Here is a 25,151-nt window from a genome sequence, read left to right as displayed (position 1 = left end):
CCCACCCTTCACTCCTCCTCCACCCCCTACGCCGGAATCAAATTCGGCAACCGACTAATAATCGGCAACTGAATCCCCAACGCATTAATCAACCCCAACCAAGCCGGCGGATACGGCACGAGCCTATTCGCAATATGCAAACCATCAGACAGCAGCGCGACCAGCTGTCCACCCGGCAACAAGCCCTGAATCGCCCCCGTGCGCGGATCCAAAAAGCCTCCATTGACGCTAACAACGGTATTGGCGTAGAAAACGTAGTTGTACACCTGCCCGTACACGGTGCCGGCGGCGATGATGGACGGCACGGATGGCACGGCGGGAAGGGTGCGCGAGGGGACGAGCGAGGATGGCGCGGCGCTGGGTAGGCCGCCGCTGGGCGCGGTGACGCCCGGGGCGGAGGGGACGCTGATGGATGGCGCGGCGCCGCCGCTCGGGCGGCTGGCGCTGGGGACGGCGCCGGATGGGAGGGCGCCGGATGGCAAGGCTCCCGAGGGCAGAGCACCTGAGGGCAGAGCACCGGATGGTAGACCTGGAGTCGGCAGGCCAAGGCCGGGCAGACTGGCGCTCAAGCCGAGGTTGATGTTGACGCTCAGAGATGGGTTCAAAGATGGTAGACCCAGCGATGGCAAGCCCAGCGATGGCAAGCCCGGCGAGGGGAGAGCACCCGAGGGTAGAGCACCCGAGGGTAGAGCACCTGAGGGTAGAGCTCCAGACGGCAGAGCTCCAGACGGCAGAGCTCCAGAAGGCAGAGCACCAGATGGCCGAGCACCTGATGGTAGAGCACCAGATGGCACAGCACCCGAAGGTAGAGCACCCGAAGGTAGAGCACCCGAAGGTAGAGCACCTGATGGTAGAGCACCTGAAGGCAGCGCACCCGATGGTACAGCACCCGAAGGAACAGCTCCAGACGGCAGCGCACCAGAAGGAAGGGCTCCAGAAGGAACAGCTCCAGAAGGCAGAGCACCCGATGGCACAGCACCCGACAGAACACGCGTAGGCAAACCACCAGACGGTCCAGCCCCCGACGGCAACGCTCCTGAAGGAACCGCGCCAGACGGCACAGCCCCAGACGGCACACCACCCACCCCCGGCGCCGTCGGCGTCGGCACAGCCCCGCCAGGCAGCCCATTCAAGAAATTCGGCAAGCCACCCGCGAGAGGCCCAGCAAGATTGCTCAACGCCGGCGCCACCAGCTGCAGCGCGGACTGAACCGACGGCAGCGCGGCGGACGGCAGTGCTCCGAGGGCCGAGTTCAGGGCGGCCGGGTTGGTCGAGAGCTGCGGGATAGCGTTGGCGATGTTGGAGGGGAGGGCGGGGAGGACCGAGGCCAATGGAAGACCGAGGTTTGGAAGACCGCCTGGAAGACCGGGGAGACCGGCGCTGGGGCCGCCGGGAAGGCCAGGAAGACCGCCGCTTGGGAGACCAGGGAGACCCGGGGCGCCGGTGATGCCGGGGAGGCCAGGGGCACTGGGAGCGAGGCCGGAGAGGGCGTTGTCGATTTGGCTGAGCTGGGAGAGGACGGAGGGTTGGAGGCCGGAGGGCAGGGCGTCGATGGCGGAGGAGAGGGGCACGGGGTTGGAAGGGTTGGCGGCGAGGGCGCTGGCGACGTTCGATGGGAGGTCGCCGATCAGGGAGTTGACGGCGTTGCTGGGTAGAGCACCTGAGGGGAGACCTGGGGCACCGGGTGAGGGCAGACCCGGCGAGGGCAGGCCGGGGGCACCCGTCGGCGGAGCGGGAAGACCGAACGGAGGAGTATTTGTAGGCAGACCGCTGAAGATGGGAGCCAGCTCGGAGAGGACTGAAGGCAGCGCGCTGCTCGGAAGGGCGCCGAGGACCGACGAGAGAGGCGCCACGTCCGACGGCAGCTCGCCCAGCGCGCTGGCAACGTTCGAGGGGACGTTGTTGGCGATGGAGCTGAGCACGTCACTAGGAAGAGGCCCAATGGAGGGGAAACCAGCTGATGGTAGGCCAGGCGAAGGGAGGAGCCCAGGAGAGGACGGGCCGGAGGCAGAAGGTGGGCCAGCAGAGGGGAGGCCAGCAGAAGGCAGGCCAGCAGAAGGCGCGCTGGGAGCGTTAGTAGGAAGTCCGCTCAGAACGGGAGCCAAGTTGGAAAGCACCGGAGGTAGCTCTGCGCTGGGCAGGGCGGCGAGAGCCGAGGAGAGCGGCGCCGCGTTGGTCGGAAGTTCGTCCAAGGCGCTGACGATGTTGGATGGCAGGTTGTCGAGAATGCTGCTGGGCAAACCAGACGGTAGACCAGGAGCACCGCTGGGAAGACCGGTCAAGGCAGGGCCTAATTCAGAGAGTACAGATGGGATTTCGTTGCTCGGGAGAGCACCAAGAGCCGATGAGAGCGCACCAGGGTTGGTGGGAAGGTCGGACAGAGCATCGACGACATTCGAAGGAAGATTGTCGAGGACGTTGCTTGGCAGAGAAGGCAAACCAGAAGGAAGGCCAGAGGGGCCACCAGGAAGACCAGAAGGCCCGCCAGGAAGACCGGAAGGAACCCCGGTAAGGATAGGACCCAGGTCCGAGAGGATTGATGGGACCTCGTTGCTGGGGAGAGCACCTAGGACCGACGAAAGCGCGCCAGGATTGGTCGGTAGATCTGAGAGAGCATCCAAGACATTCGAAGGCAGATTGTCGAGGACATCGCTCGGCAGAGCAGGAAGACCACTGGGGAGACCAGGACCCGGAAGACCACTCGGACCACCCGGCAGACCGCTGGGAAGACCAGTCAAAACAGGGCCCAGCTCTGAGAGGATTGACGGCACTTCGTTGGTCGGAAGACCCGCGAGAGCCGAAGAAAGCGCGCCGGCATTGGTTGGTAGTTCAGACAGTGCATTCGCAACGTCCGAAGGCAGGCCTTCAAGCACGTCGCTAGGCAGAGAAGGTAGACCCGAAGGCAGACCAGGAGCCGGAAGGCCCGAGCCAAGGGCCGACGGCAGGCCAGTCAGAGCAGGCGCCAATTCCGAGAGGACTGACGGCAGTTCATTGGTTGGCAGGGCCCCGAGAGCCGAGTTGAGCGGCCCAGCATTGGTCGGCAACTCCGAAAGCGCGTCAACAATATCCGTGGGTAGACTATCGAGGATGCTGCTCGGTAGAGCAATTGGAGGCAGCCCGGAGGGGAGACCAGGACCACCAGGTCCACTAGGCAACCCAGAAGTGCCAGGAAGACCAGGGATGCCGCCTGAAGGCAGGAACGGTGCCAAATCCGAGAGCACTGATGGAACTTCGTTGGTTGGAAGAGCCGAGAGGGCTGAAGGCAGACCCGCGGGGTTGGTAAGTACATCAGCAATATCCGACGGCAAGCCACTGAGAACATCAGCTGGCACAGAGATAGGAGGCAGTATACCACTCGGACCACCGGGAAGACCGCTAGGACCGCCGGGAAGACCACTGGGGCCGCCAGGAAGACCGGGAAGGCCGGAAGGCAAAAGCGATCCCAACTCGGAAAGGACTGAAGGCACCTCGTTGGTTGGGAGGGCAGCGAGAGCTGAAGTGAGTGCTGCAGCGTTTGAGGGAAGGTCCGACAGCGCGTCGACAATGTTCGTCGGCAGATTATCAATAACGTCGCTCGGCAGAGAAATCGGAGGAATGCCGGCAGATGGCAAACCTGGAAGACCAGAAATGCCAGGAACACCGCTGGGGAAAGCTGGTGCTAGCTCAGAGAGAACTGACGGCAGTACATCAGACGGGAGAGCTTCGAGGGCTGAAGGAAGTGCGGCAACATTCGTTGGTAACTCCGATAGTGCATTGGCAATATCCGACGGGAGGTCAGGAAGAATCGAATCAAGCACGTTGCTAGGCAGAGGAAGGCCAGATGGCAGGCCGGGAGCACCAGGAGCACCCGGTCCGCCGGTTGGTAGGCCACTGAGTGGTAGGCCGCTGAGTGGTGCCAATTCAGACAGCACTGAAGGAAGTTCGTTGGTAGGAAGAGCCGCAAGAGCCGAAGGAAGAGCTCCAGGGTTGGTCGGCAACTCCGATAATGCGTTGGCAATGTTGGATGGGAGATCAGGGATGATAGACTCGAGGACATCGCTCGGCAAAGAAATTGGAGGAATGCCGTTGGTGGGAAGGCCACTGAGAACCGGTGCCAGTTCAGAGAGAACAGAGGGTAGCTCGTTGGTCGGCAGAGCCGAGAGGGCTGAGGGAAGTGCTGCAGGATTCGATAGTGCCTCGGCAATGTTCGATGGAACATTGTCAATGATGGAATTGAGGACGTTGCTGGGTAAGGCGATTGAAGGGAGACCCAAAGGTGGCACAGTAGGGCCTCCAGGTGTTGGAAGGCCGGGCGAACCACCAGACGGAGCAGCACCAGATGGACCAGCGCCAGATGGCAGGCCAGGCAAGCTGATGCCTGCACTAAGGCCACCCCCAAGCGAAAGCGTAGGCACGGCGGGATTACCAAGCTGCGATGCCAAGTTGGCGAGGCCGCTGGGAACGAGCGCCGGGGGCACATTAGTGAGCGCGGACGCGAGAGCGGCAGGGTTGGTCGAAAGCTGGCTCTGCAGGTTTGAGAGAACAGATGGTGCAACGTTGCTCGGGAGGAGAGGGCCAAGCTGCGAAAGAGCTGATGAGATTGCTCCAGCAGGCCGAGAGCTAGCAGGGGCGCTCACTCCAGGTGCCGCATTCGATGACCGGGCAGAACTCGGGAGGCCGAGACCAGGTAGTCCACCAGTGGGCGCGCCAGCAGCGGGAGTTGTGCTCGGGATCAGGGCCGGGTTGCTTGCAATGGCGCTCGACAAGGCCTGGTTCAATTGGCGTGCGATAGATTGCGCGTCCGAAGGCAGCTGCGAAATGATTTGGGGGAGGGAAGGGCAAAGCGTGCCGAGAGGATTCGCAGCACCAAGCTGACGAGGAAAGATCTCGGCAGCACGGGCTTGCGCTTCTTTAAAGACAGGATAGTCCTCGGGACATGTCGGTGCAGTTGTTGCTTGCCGGATGAGGGTGGCCAGAATGGCCAAGAGAACTTTCGTTGGGAGCTGCATGGCTGTTGTTTTGTAATGAGTGGATATGGGTACAAAGAGTGAAAATAAGAGAAAGGAAGCAGTGGCTAAGCAAAGCACTGCTCAGCTTCTGCTTTCTCCCTCTTCGACTGGCTTTTCCAGAATTCTTGTAATGAGAGACTGAAGCGTCGAGGCAGATGGACGAAATCAAACAGCTTCTCCGGGGGCACCTGCGGCAATTTAGATGCACGAGCAGGTCCACAAGGAAAGGAAGCGGAAGCTGCAGAAGCGTTACATTCTCAAGTCGATCGGCTCGGAATGTCTGCGGCTATAAGCTGTTCCAAACTGGCTTGCGATGCATTTCCCTAAGAATGCGATCTGGCGGGGGAACGGGATGCCTTCCGGGTGGGATTCGCCCTTTTAGGGATGTGCTTCGAGGGAAGCTGTTGTCTTCAGAGTCGCTCAAGCCCAGAGGCACATTCTTGGCCAGGAGTTTTCCAATGTCCTTATACAGCAATCGCCAAGGTTGGTCTTCACGACATTGCACCTTTGCTCCTCACATTGTTGGACTCCGTGCCTCTTGGAAGGATCATTGAGTTCTGTTTGTGCGGCAACTGATTGTGCGATCGGCTGCACTGACGGCTTGCCCCGATAGTGGATTTTGCAATGGCATGGCGTACATTTTTGGGGAAGTTTTGGGATCGCTCTCATCTCGCTTACCTCATCCGCGACGAATCATCAGTGTGGCGGCTCATTACTGTGGCGCTGTGTTGGTATGTCTCCTGTCCCATGAGGGTGCATGACAGAGATTGGAACCAAGGGGGATGAGACGATGTGAGATGCTACGTGAGCTGACCGTGCTCAGGCGGGCAAACCAATGCTCCAGGGCTCTGGGTCTTTGGTGTAACAGGCTGCTGTTCTGATTCTCGAGTCTTGATGAAGTATGGTGTGCACAGTCTTCGGCCGAGGAAAAAACGCAAGGGATCATTGCGAGTTTGAACAGCGCGTCTCGAGCGTCTTTCTTGAAACCAAATCCCGGCGGCGATCAGGAACGAGACTCGTAGCGGGCAATTCTCGCTTCGAAAGCTTAGCCTGTGTAGTTAGGTACCGATAGGCGGAGGAATTTACCGAGTGTTACACAAAGCGGTGGCAGAAGCGATCCTCCCGGGAGCACGTGGGTGTTGTCGTTTTCAAGGTGAACAGCGGCTCTTCGAAGCAATATCAGAGAAAACTCGTCCAGTATTGTTGTAGGTGTCTTGAATACGCTCAGCCTGAACTAGTCTGGTCTGTAACACCAGAGCTTCAGTGCCATTTTCAGACAATTCACTTTCGAATGAGCGTGGACATGGTGAATGTGAGGCGGATGGATGGTGCTTCGGGTAGCGGCAGCGGAGTTGCCGTCAAGGCCCGAGCCTTATTGTCTGAAATGGCGGGGATTCGAACTTTAAATTGACATACTAAGATAAAGGTTTAAGCTTCACGATTGATCTCCCGGAATGAGGTTGCTTGGAACCCGGCCAAGGTCTCAGACAAGGCTCAGCCGTACCACAGATAAGCCAACTTTACTTTGACGACAGACGGTGCGTTTTTTGACGACGCAGATATGGCTGATTCCGAAGCAATATGAGGTGCCGTATGCCCTGGGAACTGTGATGCTCAATAGAATAGCTGGAGAGATGGCGCGCAGGCCAGTGTCATGATACAGTCCACCGTTGTTCTGCCCGACTTTCGACTCGCTGATGGAAGCCGGACTGCGTTTTAGCGTGTCGCGTTGCAAAATGCTTGTCATGGAGGTGCTTTAGCCGGCGCTCGATCGTAGCGAAGCGTCGTGGTCATGGTGGTGGAGGTCGAAGATCATAATCGACGCCGCCAACCATTTCGGGATAACTTGGCGAGAGACAACCCAGCGTCGTACGGATGATGCGCGAGGTGGCTGAGCAGGATACTGATGGCAAGGAATGGTGTTGAGGCAAGTCCGGCCGGCTCAAGCGCGGACGCTAATGCACGTGACGTGATTTGTCAGGCGGGGCGCCTTCCTCCGCGTTCCTGACGCGCCCTCGCAGCAATTTTTCATCAACACTCCAAACAATCATTGATCGCTGCTTCGCCATCATTCTCCTTGCACTGGAATTCCTCAAACGGCAACAAGCTGCGGGCACAAGAGCAAGGGGCGCGTAGCATTCGAAATTCGAACATTCTTCGCTTACAGTCAACTCTGGCCAAGATGCGGAAAGTCAGTCAAGGGCTCGGACCTAGCATGTAGGCAAGTGCAGCCTGGTTCGAGCTCAGAAGCAATGGTATGTTGGAGGTCACCGGCCGGGGCAACCTCTGGTGGCAATTGTCCTGGTCCTTGACATCCACGACCATTATCGCCTCCTATATGCGGAACGCCGCGGCGTTTGTTACGAACAGATCAGCGTCAATAGACAGGAAGCCCAAGCCTAGCGGCGTCGTAAGCTCTTCCTGTACTTTCCCAAACAGGTAAACGGCCACTCGACCCCTCGCCGGGATCGTACCGTATACGACACCCCGGGAGCAACTTTAGCGGGATGCTTCAAAAGTGGAACCGCACTTGCTCCTGGCGCAGCCGGTTTCAATGCCCGCGGATACGACTCGTGGGTGAAGAATTTCCGGCGGAGGCACCCCTGCAGCGTGGGGACCTGAAGTGATCCTCGCCGCTTGAGTATCCCTTCTTGGTACACCTCCTCCGTTGGGGGGGAACGTCCCTTCACATGCGCCTTCGCCTTCGCATTGAGCCGAACTGCATGCATCCCTGGAGATCTGGATTCTGCTCCACCATGCCCCGCTATTATACCATCCCCGACTCCTGCAGGCGCGGGGGGGCCAACGGCCCAACTCCCATTCGACGCAATCACCAACGGGGGCCCCTTCGCCACGCGCAGCAGTTCTTCGCGGACCCCGTCTCCACTGTCTGAATAAGTTTCGCATTGGAGCTGCTTTTGGGCGCTGCGTATATTGCTATGAGGTCACCTGAGGAGCGCATGACAACCCGGCCCGCAGCACCGTTCTTCCGAGGGCCAATGCGCGTCTACTTGATTCAATATTACCAACCACTTGGTTTCAAAATCCAAACATTGGTCCACGAAGCCATTTGTGGCGTTGCGCCGAGGCCTGATGGACATATCTCGGCCTGGTTGCTGCCTGATTGTTGCCTGGCGATAGGTTGGGGTGGACTGTACGATACGGCGTCTTGGGGGCCTTAATCCCTTTTCCATGCATGCCAACGGCGACGTGTACTCCGTGATGCACATGGAAGCACCACAGCCATGCGAGTTAGTTGTCAATGTCTAAGACATCATGTGTGTGTTAGTACAGGGGCCAATGGATATCCAGTGCAATATATTGGCAATAACGCTCTCTACTGAGAATGGTAATTCGGATACAATATGTTCCTACCCCGGCTCTGACCTGACCCAAGAAATAATTACTGTTGGACGTAGCAAAACTTGAAGAAGCAATTGGATGTAGCTGTTTTACCCTGGCTGGGGAGATCTGAATCATGCGCTCACATACCCAGGCCAATCACTTCACCACCGTTTTAAGGCAAACGTGCGCAGCCCCAACAGACTGGGTAGAACATCATTGTCTGTATCCGAAAATGACTCTGACTAGCTGTCAAAGTCGTACGACATTGAACGTGCCGGACATGCCATCGGGCATGTACCCAAACATGTACGCCAGTTGTTGTTTCTGACCAACTTTGGCCCTGTAGCAAACCTTAGATGGCTGGTGCTCAATCCATGTTTGGCGTTCGCCAACCAGTCGGAGTGTTTCCCGCGCCTTGACCACCCCATCTTTTTTTTTTTCAAACAGAATCCTTGCCGCCAAAGCTCAGGGATTGTTTGACTCAGTATGGGCAAACAGACGAACGACTGCCGGTTGACAAAAAGTGATCATAAGGTAACAAATTGAAGAAAACTCCATGAATTCGGGTAATTCCGGTACCTTCTAGGCGCTGTGGCGGAGTGGTTAACGCGACAGACTAGAAATCTGTTTCCTTCGGGAGCGCAAGTTCGAATCTTGCCGGCGTCGCATCTTTTTTGCGTTTTGGTGCTCCTCCCCGTAAAATGGGATGGTTGATGTTTTGTGTAGCAAAGCTGCACGAGGAAAAGAACTCCGGTCTTCGGATGTTGAGTGGTTTTCTGTGTGCGGTTAATGACTCAGCACACCTTTTTTTTGTCATCACTTTCGTGGAAAAAATATTGTCCCTCACTTGCGGTCATCACACAAAGAACCAGTAATAAAATTGAGATACGATCCTCATTGATATTGCTTTCCCTATAGGAGACCAGTCCTTCAAAGCCACGTAGGAGAGAGATAAACCAAAAGAGCAGAAAAGAAAAAAGGGTAAAAACCAAAACAACTTTTATTAATCATCATCACGAAACCAGCACCTTGACCAACTCCTCCCACGCGTCCATGCCCACTCGTGTTGCCGCCATTTGCGTGTCTACAGACCATTTCGCCAGCGCCGACGACTTCTGCACCATGGTCCGGGTCAGCTCCGAGGACGCGGACGCGGACGAGGAAAGCATGCCGTTGAGCAGATTGGAGATGATGGCGGCAGCGCCACCAGTACCACCTGCCAGCTGATTATTGTTACCGTCAGCGTTAGGAGACAGTAGTCGAGTATTGACGAGCGAGTTCGATTGCAGCAGTTTCGCGCCAGCGAGCCAGGCGCTCGCAATGGGGTCGTCGACGACATTTGCAGGAGAAGGGGCCGTACTTGGTGTTGCCGTTGGTGATGAGGGGGCAGGGAAAGAGCTCGGGAAGAGAAGATCCAGAATACGATTGCTATGGCTCGATGACGACGACGACGACAACGAAGATCCGAGAAGGTCTTGCATAAGGGACGAAAGCGTGAACGTTGGGTTGGATATCGCGGCAAGCGACTGTAGCATCAAGAACAAGGGGGCGAGCTGAAGATAGATTTGATTCTCGAGCAACCGGATGAATCCATCGGAAGAAAGACGCTGAGTTAGGAGATCCAAAATGTTGTTGTTGGACGCGCCGGAGTCGGCCGGTTCATCCTCACGCGCGAGGATCTCTGGAACCTCAGGCAGCGTTGAGGACGTTGGGACTGCCATAGCCATTGCTACCTTCTCCACGTTTACCAGACCTATCGCGCTGTTAGTATCCTGGCTTGATACAGAAGGATACTGCTGAATGGAAGGCGTATTCTGCTGGACTGGCGGAACAAGAGATGAAAGCTGTGGAATCAAAGTTGAAGGCAGCTGAAAGAGGGGCGAAGGCAGTTGAAGAACAGACGACTGCAGGTTAATGGATGAACCTACAGTAGGGTAGACGGTTGGAAGGGGCGTGACTGAGGCCACCACAGGCTGCACGGCGGCAGCTGTGATTGTTTCTTGACCAACAGTCAAAGCACCGGTAACGAGTGCACCAGCAGTTTCTGCTGCAATAACATCGCTTTCGGTGGACGAGACCTGATAGTACGAAGCGTCAAATGTTGCTGTGACCTCAGGGAGGGCCTCAGCAATGATGCTGGCAATTGCAGTTGGGTTAGGGATCAAGGCTGCAAGAGGGTTGCCAGTGGCGGCGGTCGCATTTCCCATTTCGTCAAGGAGACTCGAAGCTGCCGAGAAGATTGGAAGAGCGGCAGTGGGAACAGCGGCAAGCTGAGACTCAACAATAGACGGGATGGCGTCGATAATAGGTTGTGCTGCAGAAACCTGGGCAGCAACAATCTGTCCAGGCGCGGCGGCCATTGATACTTGAGCCTCGGCGATGTTAGCTAGAATGGAGGGGGCCGCCTGCATCTGGTTGCCTATCTCATTCAGAATAGGTTTGGCCTGAGCAGCGATCCATTGGGCGACAAAAGCGGCCGGATCAACTGCGTCGTCAAGACCGGCCTTGAGCTCCTCGACTTGCCGGACCTTGAGACCGTTAGACTTGGCGATTTCAGCAACAGTCCGTTTCTGCACATTCTGCAAAAAATCAGCACACTACCAGCGCATCTATCTCTGGTTATACTTACAGCGGGTTCTGGGAGCGTGGAAGCGGCAGCAGCAGCACTCGGTGGGACCAAGTCGCTTGGTAGGGGCGCAAGAGGGTCGATCGAGCTGACAGCCGCAAGACTGTTAAGGTCCGGGTCCGCAAGAGCGCTAGCGAGAACCGGTGGTACATAGGCAGATGCAGGTCCGCCATTAGGAGCCAACGCGGCCAGAGAAGACGGAACAGCCGCAAGTGGGGTAGCATCAGCCAAGGGTGCAAATGATCCGATAGCAGCAACTTCGTCAGTAACACCAGAAGGAACAAGGGCCGGAGTAGGGACGGTGATCAGGGTAGTCGGGACAACCTGGCGTTTCCTGTGTCTACGGCCAGCGCGAGCAGCAGCAGGGAAGCCGAACAAATCTGTGCTTGTGGGCTGAACGAATGCATCCGTCGGCTGCTGGTCAGGTTGACCCAAGGAATCCGTAAACAGTGGAAAATCCGAAGGTATGACCCATGCATCCGTCGGTTCAGGCACAGACTGGTCAATAGGTAGGTCGGTAGTCTGATCAAAGGGTTGGATCGCAGGCTGGTCGACAGGTTGGATCTCAGGCTGGTCAATGGGCTGAATTGACGGCTGCTCCACGGACTGTTCTGTAGGTTGAACCGCTACCCAATCAAAAGACGGGGTCGCAGACTCATCGACAGACTGAGGTGGTTGAATTGCAGACCAATCGACAGACGGAACTGCCGGCTCCTCAGACTGAACCGGTTGAACTGCAGACCAATCGAAGGACTGAGCTGCCGGCTCGTCAGACTGAACGGGCTGAACTGCAGACCAATCAAAAGACGGAGCTGCAACCTGGTCGGAAGGCTGATCCACAGGCTGGTCAACGGGTTGAATGGCGGGCTGGTCTATAGGCTGAACTGCAGGTTGATCGACGGGCTGGACTGAAGTCAGATCAATGGGCTGGTCTGTAGGCACGTTGACGGGCTGATCCTGAGGAATATCGACGGGCTGGTCCTGAGGAATATTGATGGGCTGAATGGACTGATCCACGGGCACGTCACCGGGCTGGCTAACGGTCAGATCAACAGGCTGATCCGCAGGAACGGTGATAGGCTGGTCAACGTTCTGGTCCACAGGCTGCTCCGAAGGTACGGTAATAGGCTGATCGACAGGTTGGTCCGAAGGTACGGTAATGGGTTGATCGACAGGCTGATCCGAAGGCACGGCGAAAGATTGATCCGTAGGCACGCTGACGGGCTGGTCAACAGGCTGGACAGCCGGCTGATCCACCTGTTGAGTCACCGGCTGGTCGGCGAACAGATCCACCGGTTGATCGACCGGCTGCACCTGTTCGGGCATCTGGAAGAAGTCGCTCAACGGCGCCTCCTGTCTCTTCTTCATCTTCCCCAAGGTCCCGGTGAGAATCGGCCCCATAATGTTCGACAGAGAAGTCGTCAACGAATTCGAGACGCCGCTTAGCGGGGTGACCTGGCTTCCCGGGAGGAAGGACGTACGGCCACCGAGTAGAGCGTTCAGGAGGGCCGTGTACGCCAGCTGCAGCGCCTGGACAGGGTTCTGCATGAGCGAGTTGGTAACAGGCTGAACGAGCTCCTTGGGCAGCGTCACGGCGGTAGCGGCCGGACCGTTGTCCTTGCTAGCGAGAGCTCCAAGTGGGTTATTGACGTTGACCTGCGTGGGGGTGAGGGCAGGAACCGCGACACTCGGGGACTGGAGCAGGGGCCCCAGCCCAGGTATAATGGGCGCCGGCGGACCGAGATTCTGGGGCTCACGGCGCTCTAAGATAGATATTAGCGGATTTGCCCAGAGGGCAAGGTGAACGAATCTAGCGAGTGAGAGGTATTCAGAGTAGGAAGAGTGCGGTTGAAAGCAGGTGCTGGTGTTCGAGGACCTGAAGTGGAGGGCGCAGATGGGACTGGCGCGTTTGAGGAAGCTCTTGCAGGAGCTGGAGATGTTGATACAGCGCTCATGACGGCGCTTGGAACAAGAGCGTTGGGTAAAGGAGCGACCGATGGAAGAACATTGAGCGGGAGGACCGCGGAAAGGAGTGATGGGAGAGCACCCGGTTGAAGAATACCTGGTTGATTGAGCTGGAGAGCTCCTTGCGGGGCTGGGGCTGCGTTGGCGCCAGGCGCAACGGCGTTGAAAGCCGCGAGGTAGAAGATAACCCTGGCGTCCATGGTGGAGGCTGGTAAGGAAAAGATTCTGTCTCAATTCCTACCTGAGGAAGAGTGAATGAGAGGTGAGGTTGTAGCGACTGTTTGGTATCTGGCGGAGAGAAACAGTCGGCATTAAGTGCATCCTGAGACACCACCGACAGCGTGAATAGGGCATTCCAAACATTTGAAAGTAAGGAGGAGACCGTTCGCACTCTTGAAACATTCCGAGGAAGACCAGTAGTAACCGTGACAAGAAAGCACAAGAGATCAAGCTTCGACCGAGTAGATTGGCAAGCGGACATTCTTCGCAGCAAAAAGGGAGCAAAATCAATATGGAGTCGACATCTCTTTTCCATAAGTCCAACTTTTGGTGTAATATTCCATACCGATAACGGAAGGCCGGGCCGCACGGCATCATGCGGATCACGGAGTCTCCTGTTGGGGGTTGGTATACCGTGTATGTAGGATTTCTAGCTTTTGCAAGTGGAATGCAGACGTGTATGTGGAACGCGGGATGGCGGGTGCTTCCGCCTAGCGCGACTCCTTGCCGCGACCAGTTGGGATAGCTCCTAACGTGATCGCGTCAGAATGAACCTCGTGGGTTTCGCCATCGCAGGTCTGACGGTTGCGGGGATACAGCAAGCATCAGGCACGAAGACTCAGTAGGTTCATGCCGGATCGTGCTCTCTGCGCGGATTCCTCGTTCAGATGTTTCGTTCCAATCCTTACACGCATGACTTCAGGAGGAATTTGGCAGTGGACTTCTCGCACAGTACGTCGATCCCGGATGGAGGGGCTTCCGCATCTAGGGTAGTGGTCGTTAGAGGGTCAAGCGTTCATGAAGAGGACTTGCGTCCGCCTCTCGGAGCAAAGCCGAACCCTCCCCTGCCACCCCCATCCGGGCCACGCGGTGCACGAATGGGCTGATCCACCCCTGGCGTCCCGGACCGAGACCGTGACGAGCCGTCCTGCTGCCTCTGCACGTATGACGAATTCGGCTTAGCCGAGTAACCCGGCTCATATAGCTGCCGCTTGGGGGTCCCTTGGCCACGCGCAGGTGACTGATCCGCCGAGGAATTGGCATCAGAATCTCCCCGATCGCCGCCTCTGCCGCCCCTGCCCTTGCCTCTGAATTGCTTGCCGCCATTACCACGCGGTGACGCAGACCGTTCCTGCGAGCTGTCGGGCGTGGAGGAGCCGAACAGCCTCTCCCGCACTTCCGCGTACCTGCGTTGTTTTTCTTCACGCTCTTGTTGCGCCCTAGCTTGGCGTTCTGCGAATTCCCGCTCCGACTTCTTGCGCGCCTCCTCCTCGCTGTCCTCATCATTGTCGCCTCGCGATAGAATCTTGGGTGGGGGCTTTCGGCTCAGAACCTTGACGGGCGCCTTGACGTCGTTCTTGAGCGGCACATCGGTTTTGGCTTGCAGGAAGAGTGGTGTTTCTTTGGGGGTTTCTCTGCGCAGTCGCGTCAGCTCCGCATGGCGTGATGAGGGCGTAGTGAAGCGCACGCCGCCTCCCACAACTGCCTATTGAACTCAGCATGCTGTGCCCTTCGCTCAGCCTTGGTCAGCTTTTTCGGGGGCTGGGGCTCAGGCGGGGCAGCGTCTTGCTTCTGTAGTACGTATTAGCTTGCGACCGAATTCCTGAGCGCAGGAGGGGTCGTACGTCGGCGATAGCCTCCCAATCGTCGTCCCAAGCGTCGGGGACGTTTCTCGCGGATCCGCTCATTGTGTTCGGCGAAGCGTGTGATCAAAGCGCGCGGTGCGTGGGCGTGTGCTGGGTTGCAAGTGTGGCTGCAGCGGCGGTAAGGCTACGGAGTGCAAAAGTTTAGGATCGGGCAGCAAGAAGGTGGGGAGGTGAAGTGCGGGTCGCGGTCGTGTCTCAGACAGGCAGAGGTCACGATCGACAAACCAATGGCCGGCCCGGGCCTCAGCCCTACGTCAGCACTTGGCACGCCAAGCAAAGTATCGAACCGCGGCTCCAAGCCCCTTCCGTTTCGCCAGGGAAGAGGCGTGTAGACGTGCTCCGCTAAGCGAGGGCCTGCCACTTCATGCGTGCGGAGGGGATTTTCGTTGTTGCTATCTGCTCATTTTATCACGCCATTAGCGCCCGTCGCCATCAATGCCTGGACTGCTGAAACTCTCCCGCCGACGGTGGCTGTCTGGACGATCGAAGAGTTTGTAATTTTGGCCGTTGTAAAGGAATGTACGTTGAAGTGGAAAACACGCCGGCTATCCACATTCGACAATTTGTGCACGAAGACCCCACAACTCGCAACTGTTATGATTGGTGTCCTGCATGCTCATGCACACCTCTCAGTCTCAGCCACCTTTGCATCACGCTGGCCAGCGCTGATCAATGAGCACCACGTGAGAGCACATCGTCTAACCAGAATGAGAATGTCCTGCCGCCTCAAACACACTGATAAACTTCCTCTTCGAGATATGACCCACTTGTTTGAGGCCTAGCACTACCGAACGAGACATCATTGTCACTTGCCACATGGAGAATCTTTACACATCTTACTCCAAAAATTTGACCAAGTGTAGGATTATGCATTTCCCAACAGTGTGATTCTCCGCGGTGAGATTAAGTCGCCACTGCGCGCTTTTCGGATGTCGCATTTCGTACGCATTGAACCATTTCTCTGGACGCGACTCATGAAGTTTCGAGTTAACAGCGCCTCAGGATGAAGGGCCTGGCTCTACAGCCTGGTGAGAAAGGCTAGAGTTTGAGAACTGTTCTAAAATTTGTGCTGAATAATAGCAGCATCAGCATGAACATGAGCAAAGGCAGCTTATGGCGACAAGGGATTACATTTAGGAAGCCGTGCAAGTGTATCTTGAATCTCGCCTTCACCGCGATCGCTAAGTCCTGTCTCAGCACCTTTCTTCTAATGCTAATGCGAAACCAGTCGTTTTATTCTCAACTGGAAATAAAAACATTTCACGCAAAAGTGCACATGGGATGATTGTTGTTGATAATTAGCTCCTAGCTCTATCTTGCTGCTGCTGCGAACGCTGCGAATTGCAACTACTAGTACAGCTATCCAGCTCTCTCTGGCGGCTACTGCTATGCTTACTCTGCTTTACCTGCTCTTGCACCAAGTATGAAAGGAAAATTGAGGGGGCGAGGAAATACGAAACGAGGAAACGAGGAAAGGGTAAGGAAAAGTGGAATTTTTGGGGGATGCAACCGAAGGAAATGATGAAATGACCGCTCTTTTTACTCAGATAGTAACCGCCCAGTGTTCGCCAGTTTCTTGCCGAAAACAAATACAGAACTCCCTCGAAAATGACCGCAGACCTTGAGTGTTCCGCGAATACGAAACTTGCCAAGCACAGACTCCTCCAACCCCATGCCGATGATTTTCTTCTGACAAAGCAGAATGCCGAAAACTTCAGTAGTCCAACCCTGACAGAGGATGAAAAAAACCATAAAAGCCCTTGCGAACTAGAACTTCCACCTTCTCATGCGAAGTCGAAACGAAGCTGCAATTACTGGCCCAAAGACCAGGAGCGAATGGCCATGCCGGCCAGACGGAAGATCACCTGAGACATGCCACGACCCTGAGACTCGTCCTCAAGGAACTTCTTAGCCACCACCATCTTCGACCGGTCGTCCTCCTGGTCCGGCGGGTACGGCTGCTGGCTGACATTGTCAGGAAGATCCGGGAAGCGTCCACCATAGTGGCGCGCAATCATCATCGAGTAGATGACATCTCTGCATTCGATCATGCCGAGAATGTTGCGGCACGCGCTCAACGTAGCCTCGATGTTGCGGTTGGACTCGTCGTCGGCATCGCGGAAAGTAACAAAGGTGCCCAGGTGGCGCCAGAAATCCACCTCATACTGCTTCAAATGCGGAACCTGAGGGTCATAGATGAGCTCTGCAAGCGGGTTGAATGGCAGGACCTGGTAGGTCAGAAGCGCTTCAAGAACCTCGACACGCAGTGCAGCTTCCTTCTGCAGCAGATCGGTCTCGTGCTCACTGGTGCCGTTGGCGCCGTTCGCAACGCCTCCGTGTTGGCGGGGCAGGCACAAGAGCTTCCAGACGAGCTTCGCCTCGAGGCTCGTGGTTCTCCGCTGCATCTCATAGTCTTGGTTGACCCGGATCTGGGACACGAAGAAGGCGAAGAGGTCCATCGTGGCTGGATCGTTCAAAAGGCGATTCAAGCCCTTCGTCGTGTACCAGGTCGTCTCAATGCAGCGATCCATGTTGATTGCGTAGTCCCTGGAGTAGAGCATCTTGATCTCTTCGACGACATTGGGATTGATCGGGCCAGGAGTCGGCGGCTGGGCGTGCGGGGGAACGTTCTGGAGCGCAAAAAGCTCGTCGATGTAGATGCGCTTAGCTGGTGTGCCGTTAGTACGCAATTGCCGTAACGTTGCACACTAGTGTTGCCTCACCCTTCAACGGCTGACCCTCCGGCGGCGGGGGTGTCGCACCTTCTTTGTCCTCCTTCCTCACATACACACGCGTCGACGGGTCGTAGGCGACCGGTGCGATCGACATCGGGGCGGAGGTATCAGCGCCAGCGAGCGCCGGGTCAATGGCAGCACTGAGCTCGTACGATGGATCGGGAGCAGGTGCGGGCGGGCTCGTGCTGTGGCCGGGCACAGGCGCGTAGTTGGGAGCTGCAGGCGCGTAGCCCTGGGGGACGTGGGAATAGGCGACCTGAGCGGGCGGAGGAGCAGCGGTCGCGGGAGTCGAGGTGACGGGCGGAGCTGCGCTGGGTGCGGGTTGTATCTGAGCGGGGCCGGGCTGTTGCTTGAAGATCGGGTCGTAGCCCAGACACTCGCGCTTGCTCTTCTGGCAGTTCCGGCACGTGGGGTGCGCCTCGTCGCACTACGATATGTGAGCAAAGTAGGGTTCGTGGCGTTGTTTTGGAGAGCGAGGCTTTCGCGAAAGCCGCGTCGGTAGGCGAGTGAGGTCGGACGACAGGTAAAGTTCTCGCTTCCACCCATGCGGCGGGAGGTGGCAGGCTACAGAAGCGAGCGAGACGCGAAGACGCGATCGCGCTACCTCGCCGTTTCAACCTCACCTCATCCCGACCGACGCGCTATCGCGAGAAGAAAATTTGCAATTGCGATCCTCACCTTTATCCTGCGCTTGCGACACGTCAGGCAGCCCGTCTTGGTGCGACGCTTGATCTCCTTCTTGTGGCGGCCTCCCGACATGATCCTCTGGTCGGCCTGCGGCGGCAGCTGGTAGCGCATGCCCATGCCCTGCGGCGGCATGCCCATGGGCGCGGCCATGTGCATCTGGTGGTGCTGAGGCGGGGCGTGGCCGGGCGGCGGGTAGTAGGCCATGGGCGCGACGGGCGGAGGCAGCGAGCCAGCTGGCGGCTGGCCCGGCTGCTGCTGGGGCTGCTGGCCGTCAATGGGCGCGCGGATGGGCGGCAGGTTCAGCGACGGCAGCGACATGCTCGACGCGGTGGGTGAGGCGCGATAGGGCTCGGCATTGCCTGGAGCGCCCTGGGGCGGCGGGTAGGTGTAGGAGGGTTGCATGGACGGCGACGGGTAGGAGTGAGGGGAAGGGTAGGAGGTGGGAGTTTGCTGCGCCTGCTGCTGAGGCTGAGAATTCTGCTGCGGTTGCGGCTGCTGTTGAGCCGGCTGCTGTTGCTGCGGTTGCCGCGACGGCGGGTTAGGCGACTGGTCTGCCATATTTGATTAGAGACCCAGCACACGTCGATGGCGCAAGGCTGTGAGATTCGAGATTAGCCTCCTAGCTGGCCGATGCTGCGCTGTCCCTTGGGGAACTGATCCCGCGCACGACGGGCTGATTGGCACCAGGAAGGTTGCTTCGCTTAGGCAGAGTACGGCGAGACGAGGCGTCCGGGTGGTTTGATGCTGCCGGAGCGGATAGCGGAAAGACGCAAGTGCGAAAAGAAGGCAGGCCGGCCGCAGATCACACGGGCCTCTTCCAGGGAGCTGAGTCGGGTTCGGGGCACAGCTCAGATCGGCGCAACGTGAGCGCTCTCGAGCTACTGCGCGTGCGCGCCAGGGGGCGCTGGTGCTCTCTGTCCAGAAAAAAGTGGGCGCTGCCCAGATCAGCAACGTCCGCATCCCTCGGAACGGCGCGCGCGAGGCAGGGCGATGGAAGGGCGGCTGGCAGCGCGCTCTCCCGCGGCGGCAGCGGTGGCTGTGCGCTGAGCGACGGCGTGGGTGGTGCGCTTGGGCTTGGGCAGGGCATGGCAGGCCGGCGGGCACGGCACACGGCCGCTGCGGGCGGGTGCATGGTCGTGCAGGAGGCAGGTCTTTGCAGAGGCTCAGGCCGCCGGGAGGGCAGGGGCGATGACGGGCAGCTGAAGGGGCGCGCACTTACTGAGGCGGTAGAAGCTCCCTCCAAGCGAGCGGATGGAAGCGAGAAGCGAGATTCAGCGCTGGGGTTGGCTTGCACGCTTGGGTGATCCGCTGCGGCGCTTGCACGCAGGACTACGTTAGAGGCAGGCAGAGGGCAGGGCGGCGGCGGCTGCGCGCGTGCTGGGGCTGGAGAAAATATTCACAGCGTGTGCCTCACGGCTTTTCAGAGCGCCGCCAAGTGCGCGCCGCGCTATGCGCTTTTCGGGCAGCGGCCAGGGTCCGCTCTCGCGGGCATCGAGGAACCGCACCGCACCGCTCACGCACCGCGCCCCGGGACGCGGCTTCGAGAAGCAAAGCTTGAGCCGGCCAGCGCCAGTCGGCCGCGAGCCGCCGGCCCAAACGCCCGCCCGCCAAACGGCGGCGCTATCCAATCCGCAACACGCCCATGCCCACCCTCGAGCGCATCAAGGCCGTCACGTCACTGCGCGACCCGGCGATCCAGGAGGAGCAGCGCTGGCGGCACATCAGACGATTGTTACTGCGCCCCCGCCGGCTGCCGTCGCCCCAGCACGAACGCCCGTCCCACCGCACTGGAGGCGGACCTGGAGGAGGCTCACCGGCGCCATCCATTTCTAGGTAGCCCAGGACATGTTCTTCCTAGCCCAGGACATTATCTTAGCCGTGCATGCAATTCTCCGCAGTATGCTTGCTTCAGGAAGCGACGCCGGTCGTACTGCCATGTATAGCCGCGAGCGGCGATCTGACCCAGGGTGTCTTCCAGAAGACAGAAATCGCCTGCGCCCGCGACCCACCGCGCCATCCCCTCCGCTGGACGTCGCGCTTCTCCGAGCGAGGCACTGCTACTGCTGGTGGCGGAACGCCCGCTGGAGCTTGGCGACGGCGGCGGCGACGTCCAGTCAGTCTGGCGTGGTCCCTGCGGCGCCGTAAATACCTCATCCGGCGTGGTGAAGCTTACGGACGTTAATTGTTGCCTGCATGGTTGTATAGATCGCCCGCGCGCACGTTCGGGGAACATCGGCGCCCACGGCAATCCGCAAGGAACCGCCTCGTGGCTCTCCTGTTTCTCTTGACACATCTGCCGGCGCTGCACGAAGCCATGTCAACGGCGCCCGGGCACCACCCACCGGTGCAATCCACCAGGCGCTAGGGCCGCTTGCTTTAACAGACGGCTGCTATTATCCGCACGCTGCGCTCCTCCACTCCACACCGGTGTGCGCTGACTCTGGGCCATCACTGCCCTGCATGGCCGCCGCCCCGCCAGCCAGTTTCAGCAAAAGCGCACATACGCGCGTAGTGGAGTCTTGCTATCAGCTGGAATTCGTCTTGCCAACTTCCAGGAACGGACCCCAAGCGCCGCGCCGCACACCACGCCCGGGCAAACCGGTCAAGTTCGCGGCGGGATTATTACAAGGACCAGCCGGGCGATCTCGATCACCGCTTCAGGGGCAGACCTGGCAGCCTGGCCTTCGAGAAGGAGAGCACCAGTTCTAGCGAGCGTTCACTGTCTGCGCCAGCCGAGATCTTGCTGTCGGCTAAGTGGCCCAGCCTGCCAGACGGCTGACTCCACCCCTGCCCAATACGCTGACAATACCCTCTCCCTAATGCTCAGTCACCCGCATTTGGCCAACGGCTTGCGAATCCAGCCCGTGGGGATCGAGCCGTGCGACGACGCTGCCCTCCCGCCAGCCCAATGGCACCGCCAGCCTCTCCACCCACTCCGCCGGTCGTCCGCCCATCCTTCCCGCGGCCGCCATGCGTGCAGGCGCGTAGAGGCGGGATTGGCATGCCGTGGCAGCCGTGCGCGCCGATGGTAGACGTCAGCTCCGCCCGGCCGGACTCTCCGCGGGAGTTCTGCGCTGCTGCTCAATGACTTTCTGGCTGCCCGTGCCTCCCAGGGAGGGGCAGCTGGAGGGGCGAGGGGTGAGGTTGAGAACCTGATACAGCGCCCACAGACCGCGCCCCGCCGCTTGGACTGGCGATCCCTCCGTCACCACCACTCACGCATCCGGGAGCGCTGTATATGACTTGTCCCAAACCTCCATGTGGGCCTGTAGAGCCGTTCCAGCACACCGGCTGCACCGAGCCGCCGTGCCATTCGCAGAGGAGGGCGCAGCAACACCAACGCACGAACGCGCTCCCAAGCCTCCGCCCCGTTTTCCACCAACCACCGACCCAATCCCGGCGAACCCTGGATAGGTTCTACGTGGGGGTCACAGACCTCCCTGCGACTCGTCCGTCGCCTCGGCGCACCCGCCTGTGTGGAGAAGTCCAAGAGCGTGAAGATTTGCTGACTAGGGCAGGGGGTTGTTGCACGTGAAGCTGTGCAACTATTGGCGAAGAGATTGACGGATTCCACTCGCAGGGTGCGGCCTTGCGCCTGAGGGTTCGACGAGCCGGGGGGACACCATGAGGCCACGCCGTTGGCGGCCTCTGCTGCCCACCACCTGGCAAGCTCGCTCCCACGGACCGCAGGCGAAGCCGAAAACGAGCCACCTCTGACACGTGAGAAAGAATCGATACCTGGGGCCGTTCAGGCGCACCCGCGACCACGGGACGTTTATTCCTTGGCATCAAGCGAAATGTCATTTGCATCATACTCATTAGTTTTTATTGATTCAGGTCCGCTTGTCCCATCTCGTACGCGTACGCCAAATTTCACCGTCTAAATTTATCCTTCAGTTTTCAACTCCCTCCAGGCGTCTTGGATGCCACGCGACACGCGTGGGACGCTCACGTCGGCACATGCAGTAGCTCAGCACGGGTCGAAGGGGGCCGCGAATGAGACAGCCTGCAGATCATACGAAGCTTGAATCGCTGTGGTCGGCGGTAGGGCCGGTAGTCGGTCCGGATCATACTTCACGGCTGAGTCGATTCCCCAAAAGGGCAACAATCCTTGATCCTTAATACAGCTGGTGGCTTCTGTGCACAAGGAAATCGTGCCTATCGATTTGTCAAGCTGGCTGTCAGCGGCCACAGCCTGGACAAGTTCAGCCACGACTGCACCCTTTTGCCTTGACTCGAGTCCTGGCCTCTCGGGCTTCCACCACGGTCGTTAGCCTACCAAGGGGACGGAAAGCGGCTGCCGCCAGACCGGCCACCCACAGTCCACGGATATTCCCAGGAAAGCGGTCGTACACAGCCTGAGTTCACGCGCTTACAGCCTGACATGGCATGCCACTTCCTGAATAGCTCCTGCACAGCCCCCGCTATCGGTCCAAAAGCCCGGACAGCGAAAGCCCTCCGTCGATGGTATGAGCGGCGAGGAGCAACGTGTCTGGACCTCCGTCTCGCCGGACGCCGGAGAGCCCGAGGGAAGGGAACGAGCCGACGGACACCCGTTGGCGCGCCGCGCGGGGCCGGCGGGCGCGAAAGCAGGACGTCAGGGCAAAAAAAAGAACGGCTGGATTTGCCCAAGGTGGACTGGTAATCATAACCCAACCTCCTCCTCAGGCCAAAGCCATCCTTCCGATTTCCCCGAAACACGGCCGTTTCTCCGTTACATTACTGTTCGGTGCCCTTTGATTTTCACCTCTTTCTGCGGAGCGCGCTCCGTGCAATCTCAGTTCGCGCGGTGGTCTCTTCGGAGACGGCGAAGGAGTTGAGCGAGCGAGCGAGAAGACTGGGCCCTGGAGGACACAATGGGGAGCGAACAGAAGGGAAAGGAGATTGGATGAGCACATGATGTGCTCTTTCTCGTCACTACATTCATGCGGGACGACAATCAGAGCCATACAGGTGAGTTCCTTTTCTCGTTGGCTAACATACGGTCGCACCGGGGGCCACGTGCCGCCCTGACCGCTTTCTGTCTTGTATCGGAGGCATACCGCCGATACGACACACACACGCCTTGTTGTTTTGTGATGTTGGTCCTCCTTCTTGACCCTTCTTTAGAATTTCTGCCACCCTTCTTTTCTATTTTCTACCTCTCGCTTGACCAAGCCAATTCAAATTTTGTACGAGCGGCAGCTCCCGGTCGGCAATCATCGCGTGGCAAAAAGTTCGTCTTGGGCCGAAGAGGGCCATATATTGCAATATGTCGCGCAGCAAACGAGAGTGCTCGGTCACCGAACGGCGCCGGCACGCGCCGCGCCCGCCACTCACCACGGGGCACACGGGCACTTCTTTTACTTGCCGCTTCCCCAAGTCCCCAGTACCATGTCACCTTTGTGGAATTGATTTTCGACAGCCTTGTAATCTACGGCTTCCATTGGAACCTAGAACTTCGCCGGTGAGCACTGCCACCGGCGGCAACGCCTTCCGTTTTGCGACGTGCAGGCAACAACGAAAGGCACGACGACGCGCACGCGTAGGCCATTCATGTCGGTGGGTATGTAGAATATGATGGTAAGTCTGGGCGCCAATGTGAATTGGTGTACATTTCCCGCCGCACCCGCGCTTCGATCGTCCAACACGGGGCGCAATTTAACCCTTCGAAGCTTTGATTGAGACGTGTCTTTCCCATGTCTATCTTCTATCCTACATCTCCATGTATTTCCACTGCACGATGAGGTCATAAGAATTCTTTTTACCTTCGTATTTTCTTTGTTGTTTTTGTTTGTGTTTGTTGATTTGCGGTTAAGGCAACCCAATAAAAAAACAGACCGTTGCACACTCTGACCACTTTTCGGGCCTGTCCCACGATGCTCTTTCCCATCCTCCCCAAATTAAGTATCGGAAGCGGCCCGTTATTGGAATTCTTTTCTCGCCAAACGACGACGACGCGGAAAAAGCATGTTCTCCACACACACACGTGCACGCGCGCGCGTGCGCGCGTGCCTCATTAACATATAGGTATATACACGTACATCAATGTCATGCAGCACCTTACACACGCTACCCCATGTCCTACACAGCAAATTTCATTGACACGGGTGGAGCCCCGATCCACGTGCTAAGCGGGGGAGACGGAAGGAAGAAAGATGAAGGACGTAGAGGTACGCAGCAGTGGAGTACATACAGAGTGTTGGTAACGACCAGGGCAATGGCATTATTGCCTTGTGTGGGCATGATATTGCGAAGGATATAATTGGTAAGAGGCCCCGTGGGGCCCACACCACCACCACGAACAAAATGGCAATACAACAGTCATTTGTATTGACCTTTGTTTCCCTTGCCCCGACGTGTGCTGTCATGCTATGCCCTGCCCTGCCCATTACAATACCCATCTTACCCTGGCTCTTCGTTCCCAAACCCATTCCCTTGGTTCATATCATGACTTATTTCGCAATTTCCTTCCCCTCATCTGCCCACCCATTCGCCTTTTGATTCTCTCTGCCTCTCGCTCGCTCGCTCTCGCTTGTCCATAGCGCGCGCATGCCCGTCATGCCCACATCTTAGCGCCTCCGCGGGTCCGGTACGGGTACCTAATTCCTCGACTCTGTAAATACCGGGGTTCTTTTCCTTGCCCGTACTCGCGCCCGCTCGCGCTAATTGCGGCGTAAGGGCCGTTTTGGCCACCACCACCACCACCACCACCACCCACCACCCAACTTTTACCAACCACTTACCCAGCCACCATCTGCAGCCGCCCGCAGCCCGTTGGTGCTGACGTTTGATTTGGTAATCTCATTTTTGCGCCGCCTGCTGCACGTCATGTCCCGATGTTGGGCAGATATCACACACACACACACAGTAGATTGGCTTTTTTCCCAATGAAATAAGGGAAGCAGGGCCTAGAACGAACAGGGTTTCGTGACGTAACTTCTGTTAGTGTGATGTGAGG

General features: G+C 58.1%; 4 protein-coding genes across 4 annotated transcripts; all 4 read right to left on the bottom strand.

Annotated features, from left to right (window-relative positions):
* Positions 1–26: 26 nt before the first annotated feature.
* Positions 27–4,988, bottom strand: LTHEOB_3206 (Rna-binding protein 12; the record flags this gene model as incomplete). Its single annotated transcript, XM_035512104.1, has 1 exon — positions 27–4,988. One exon carries the CDS (start codon positions 4,986–4,988, stop codon positions 27–29), a length of 4,962 nt encoding a protein of 1,653 aa, XP_035363099.1.
* Positions 4,989–9,346: 4,358 nt separating this feature from the next.
* LTHEOB_3205 (uncharacterized protein) lies at positions 9,347–13,124 on the bottom strand (the record flags this gene model as incomplete). The annotated part of the gene is made up of 3 exons (XM_035512103.1): positions 9,347–10,912; positions 10,963–12,722; positions 13,022–13,124. 3 exons carry the CDS (start codon positions 13,122–13,124, stop codon positions 9,347–9,349), a joined length of 3,429 nt encoding a protein of 1,142 aa, XP_035363098.1.
* An 815-nt stretch (positions 13,125–13,939) lies between these two features.
* On the bottom strand, positions 13,940–14,831 carry LTHEOB_3204 (uncharacterized protein; the record flags this gene model as incomplete). The annotated part of the gene is made up of 3 exons (XM_035512102.1): positions 13,940–14,558; positions 14,612–14,715; positions 14,769–14,831. The coding sequence occupies 3 exons, from the start codon at positions 14,829–14,831 to the stop codon at positions 13,940–13,942; spliced, it is 786 nt and encodes a 261-aa protein (XP_035363097.1).
* Positions 14,832–16,600: 1,769 nt separating this feature from the next.
* Positions 16,601–18,769, bottom strand: LTHEOB_3203 (C6 finger domain-containing protein; the record flags this gene model as incomplete). Its single annotated transcript, XM_035512101.1, has 3 exons — positions 16,601–17,457; positions 17,513–17,951; positions 18,203–18,769. 3 exons carry the CDS (start codon positions 18,767–18,769, stop codon positions 16,601–16,603), a joined length of 1,863 nt encoding a protein of 620 aa, XP_035363096.1.
* Between the last annotated feature and the right edge of the window lie 6,382 nt (positions 18,770–25,151).

This window comes from Lasiodiplodia theobromae (genome assembly GCF_012971845.1).
Source record: "Lasiodiplodia theobromae strain AM2As chromosome Unknown scaffold_8, whole genome shotgun sequence".
Lineage (NCBI taxonomy): Eukaryota > Fungi > Ascomycota > Dothideomycetes > Botryosphaeriales > Botryosphaeriaceae > Lasiodiplodia > Lasiodiplodia theobromae.
The sequence above is the reverse complement of the archived record's forward strand: the minus strand, read 5'-3'. Positions and strand labels throughout refer to the sequence as shown.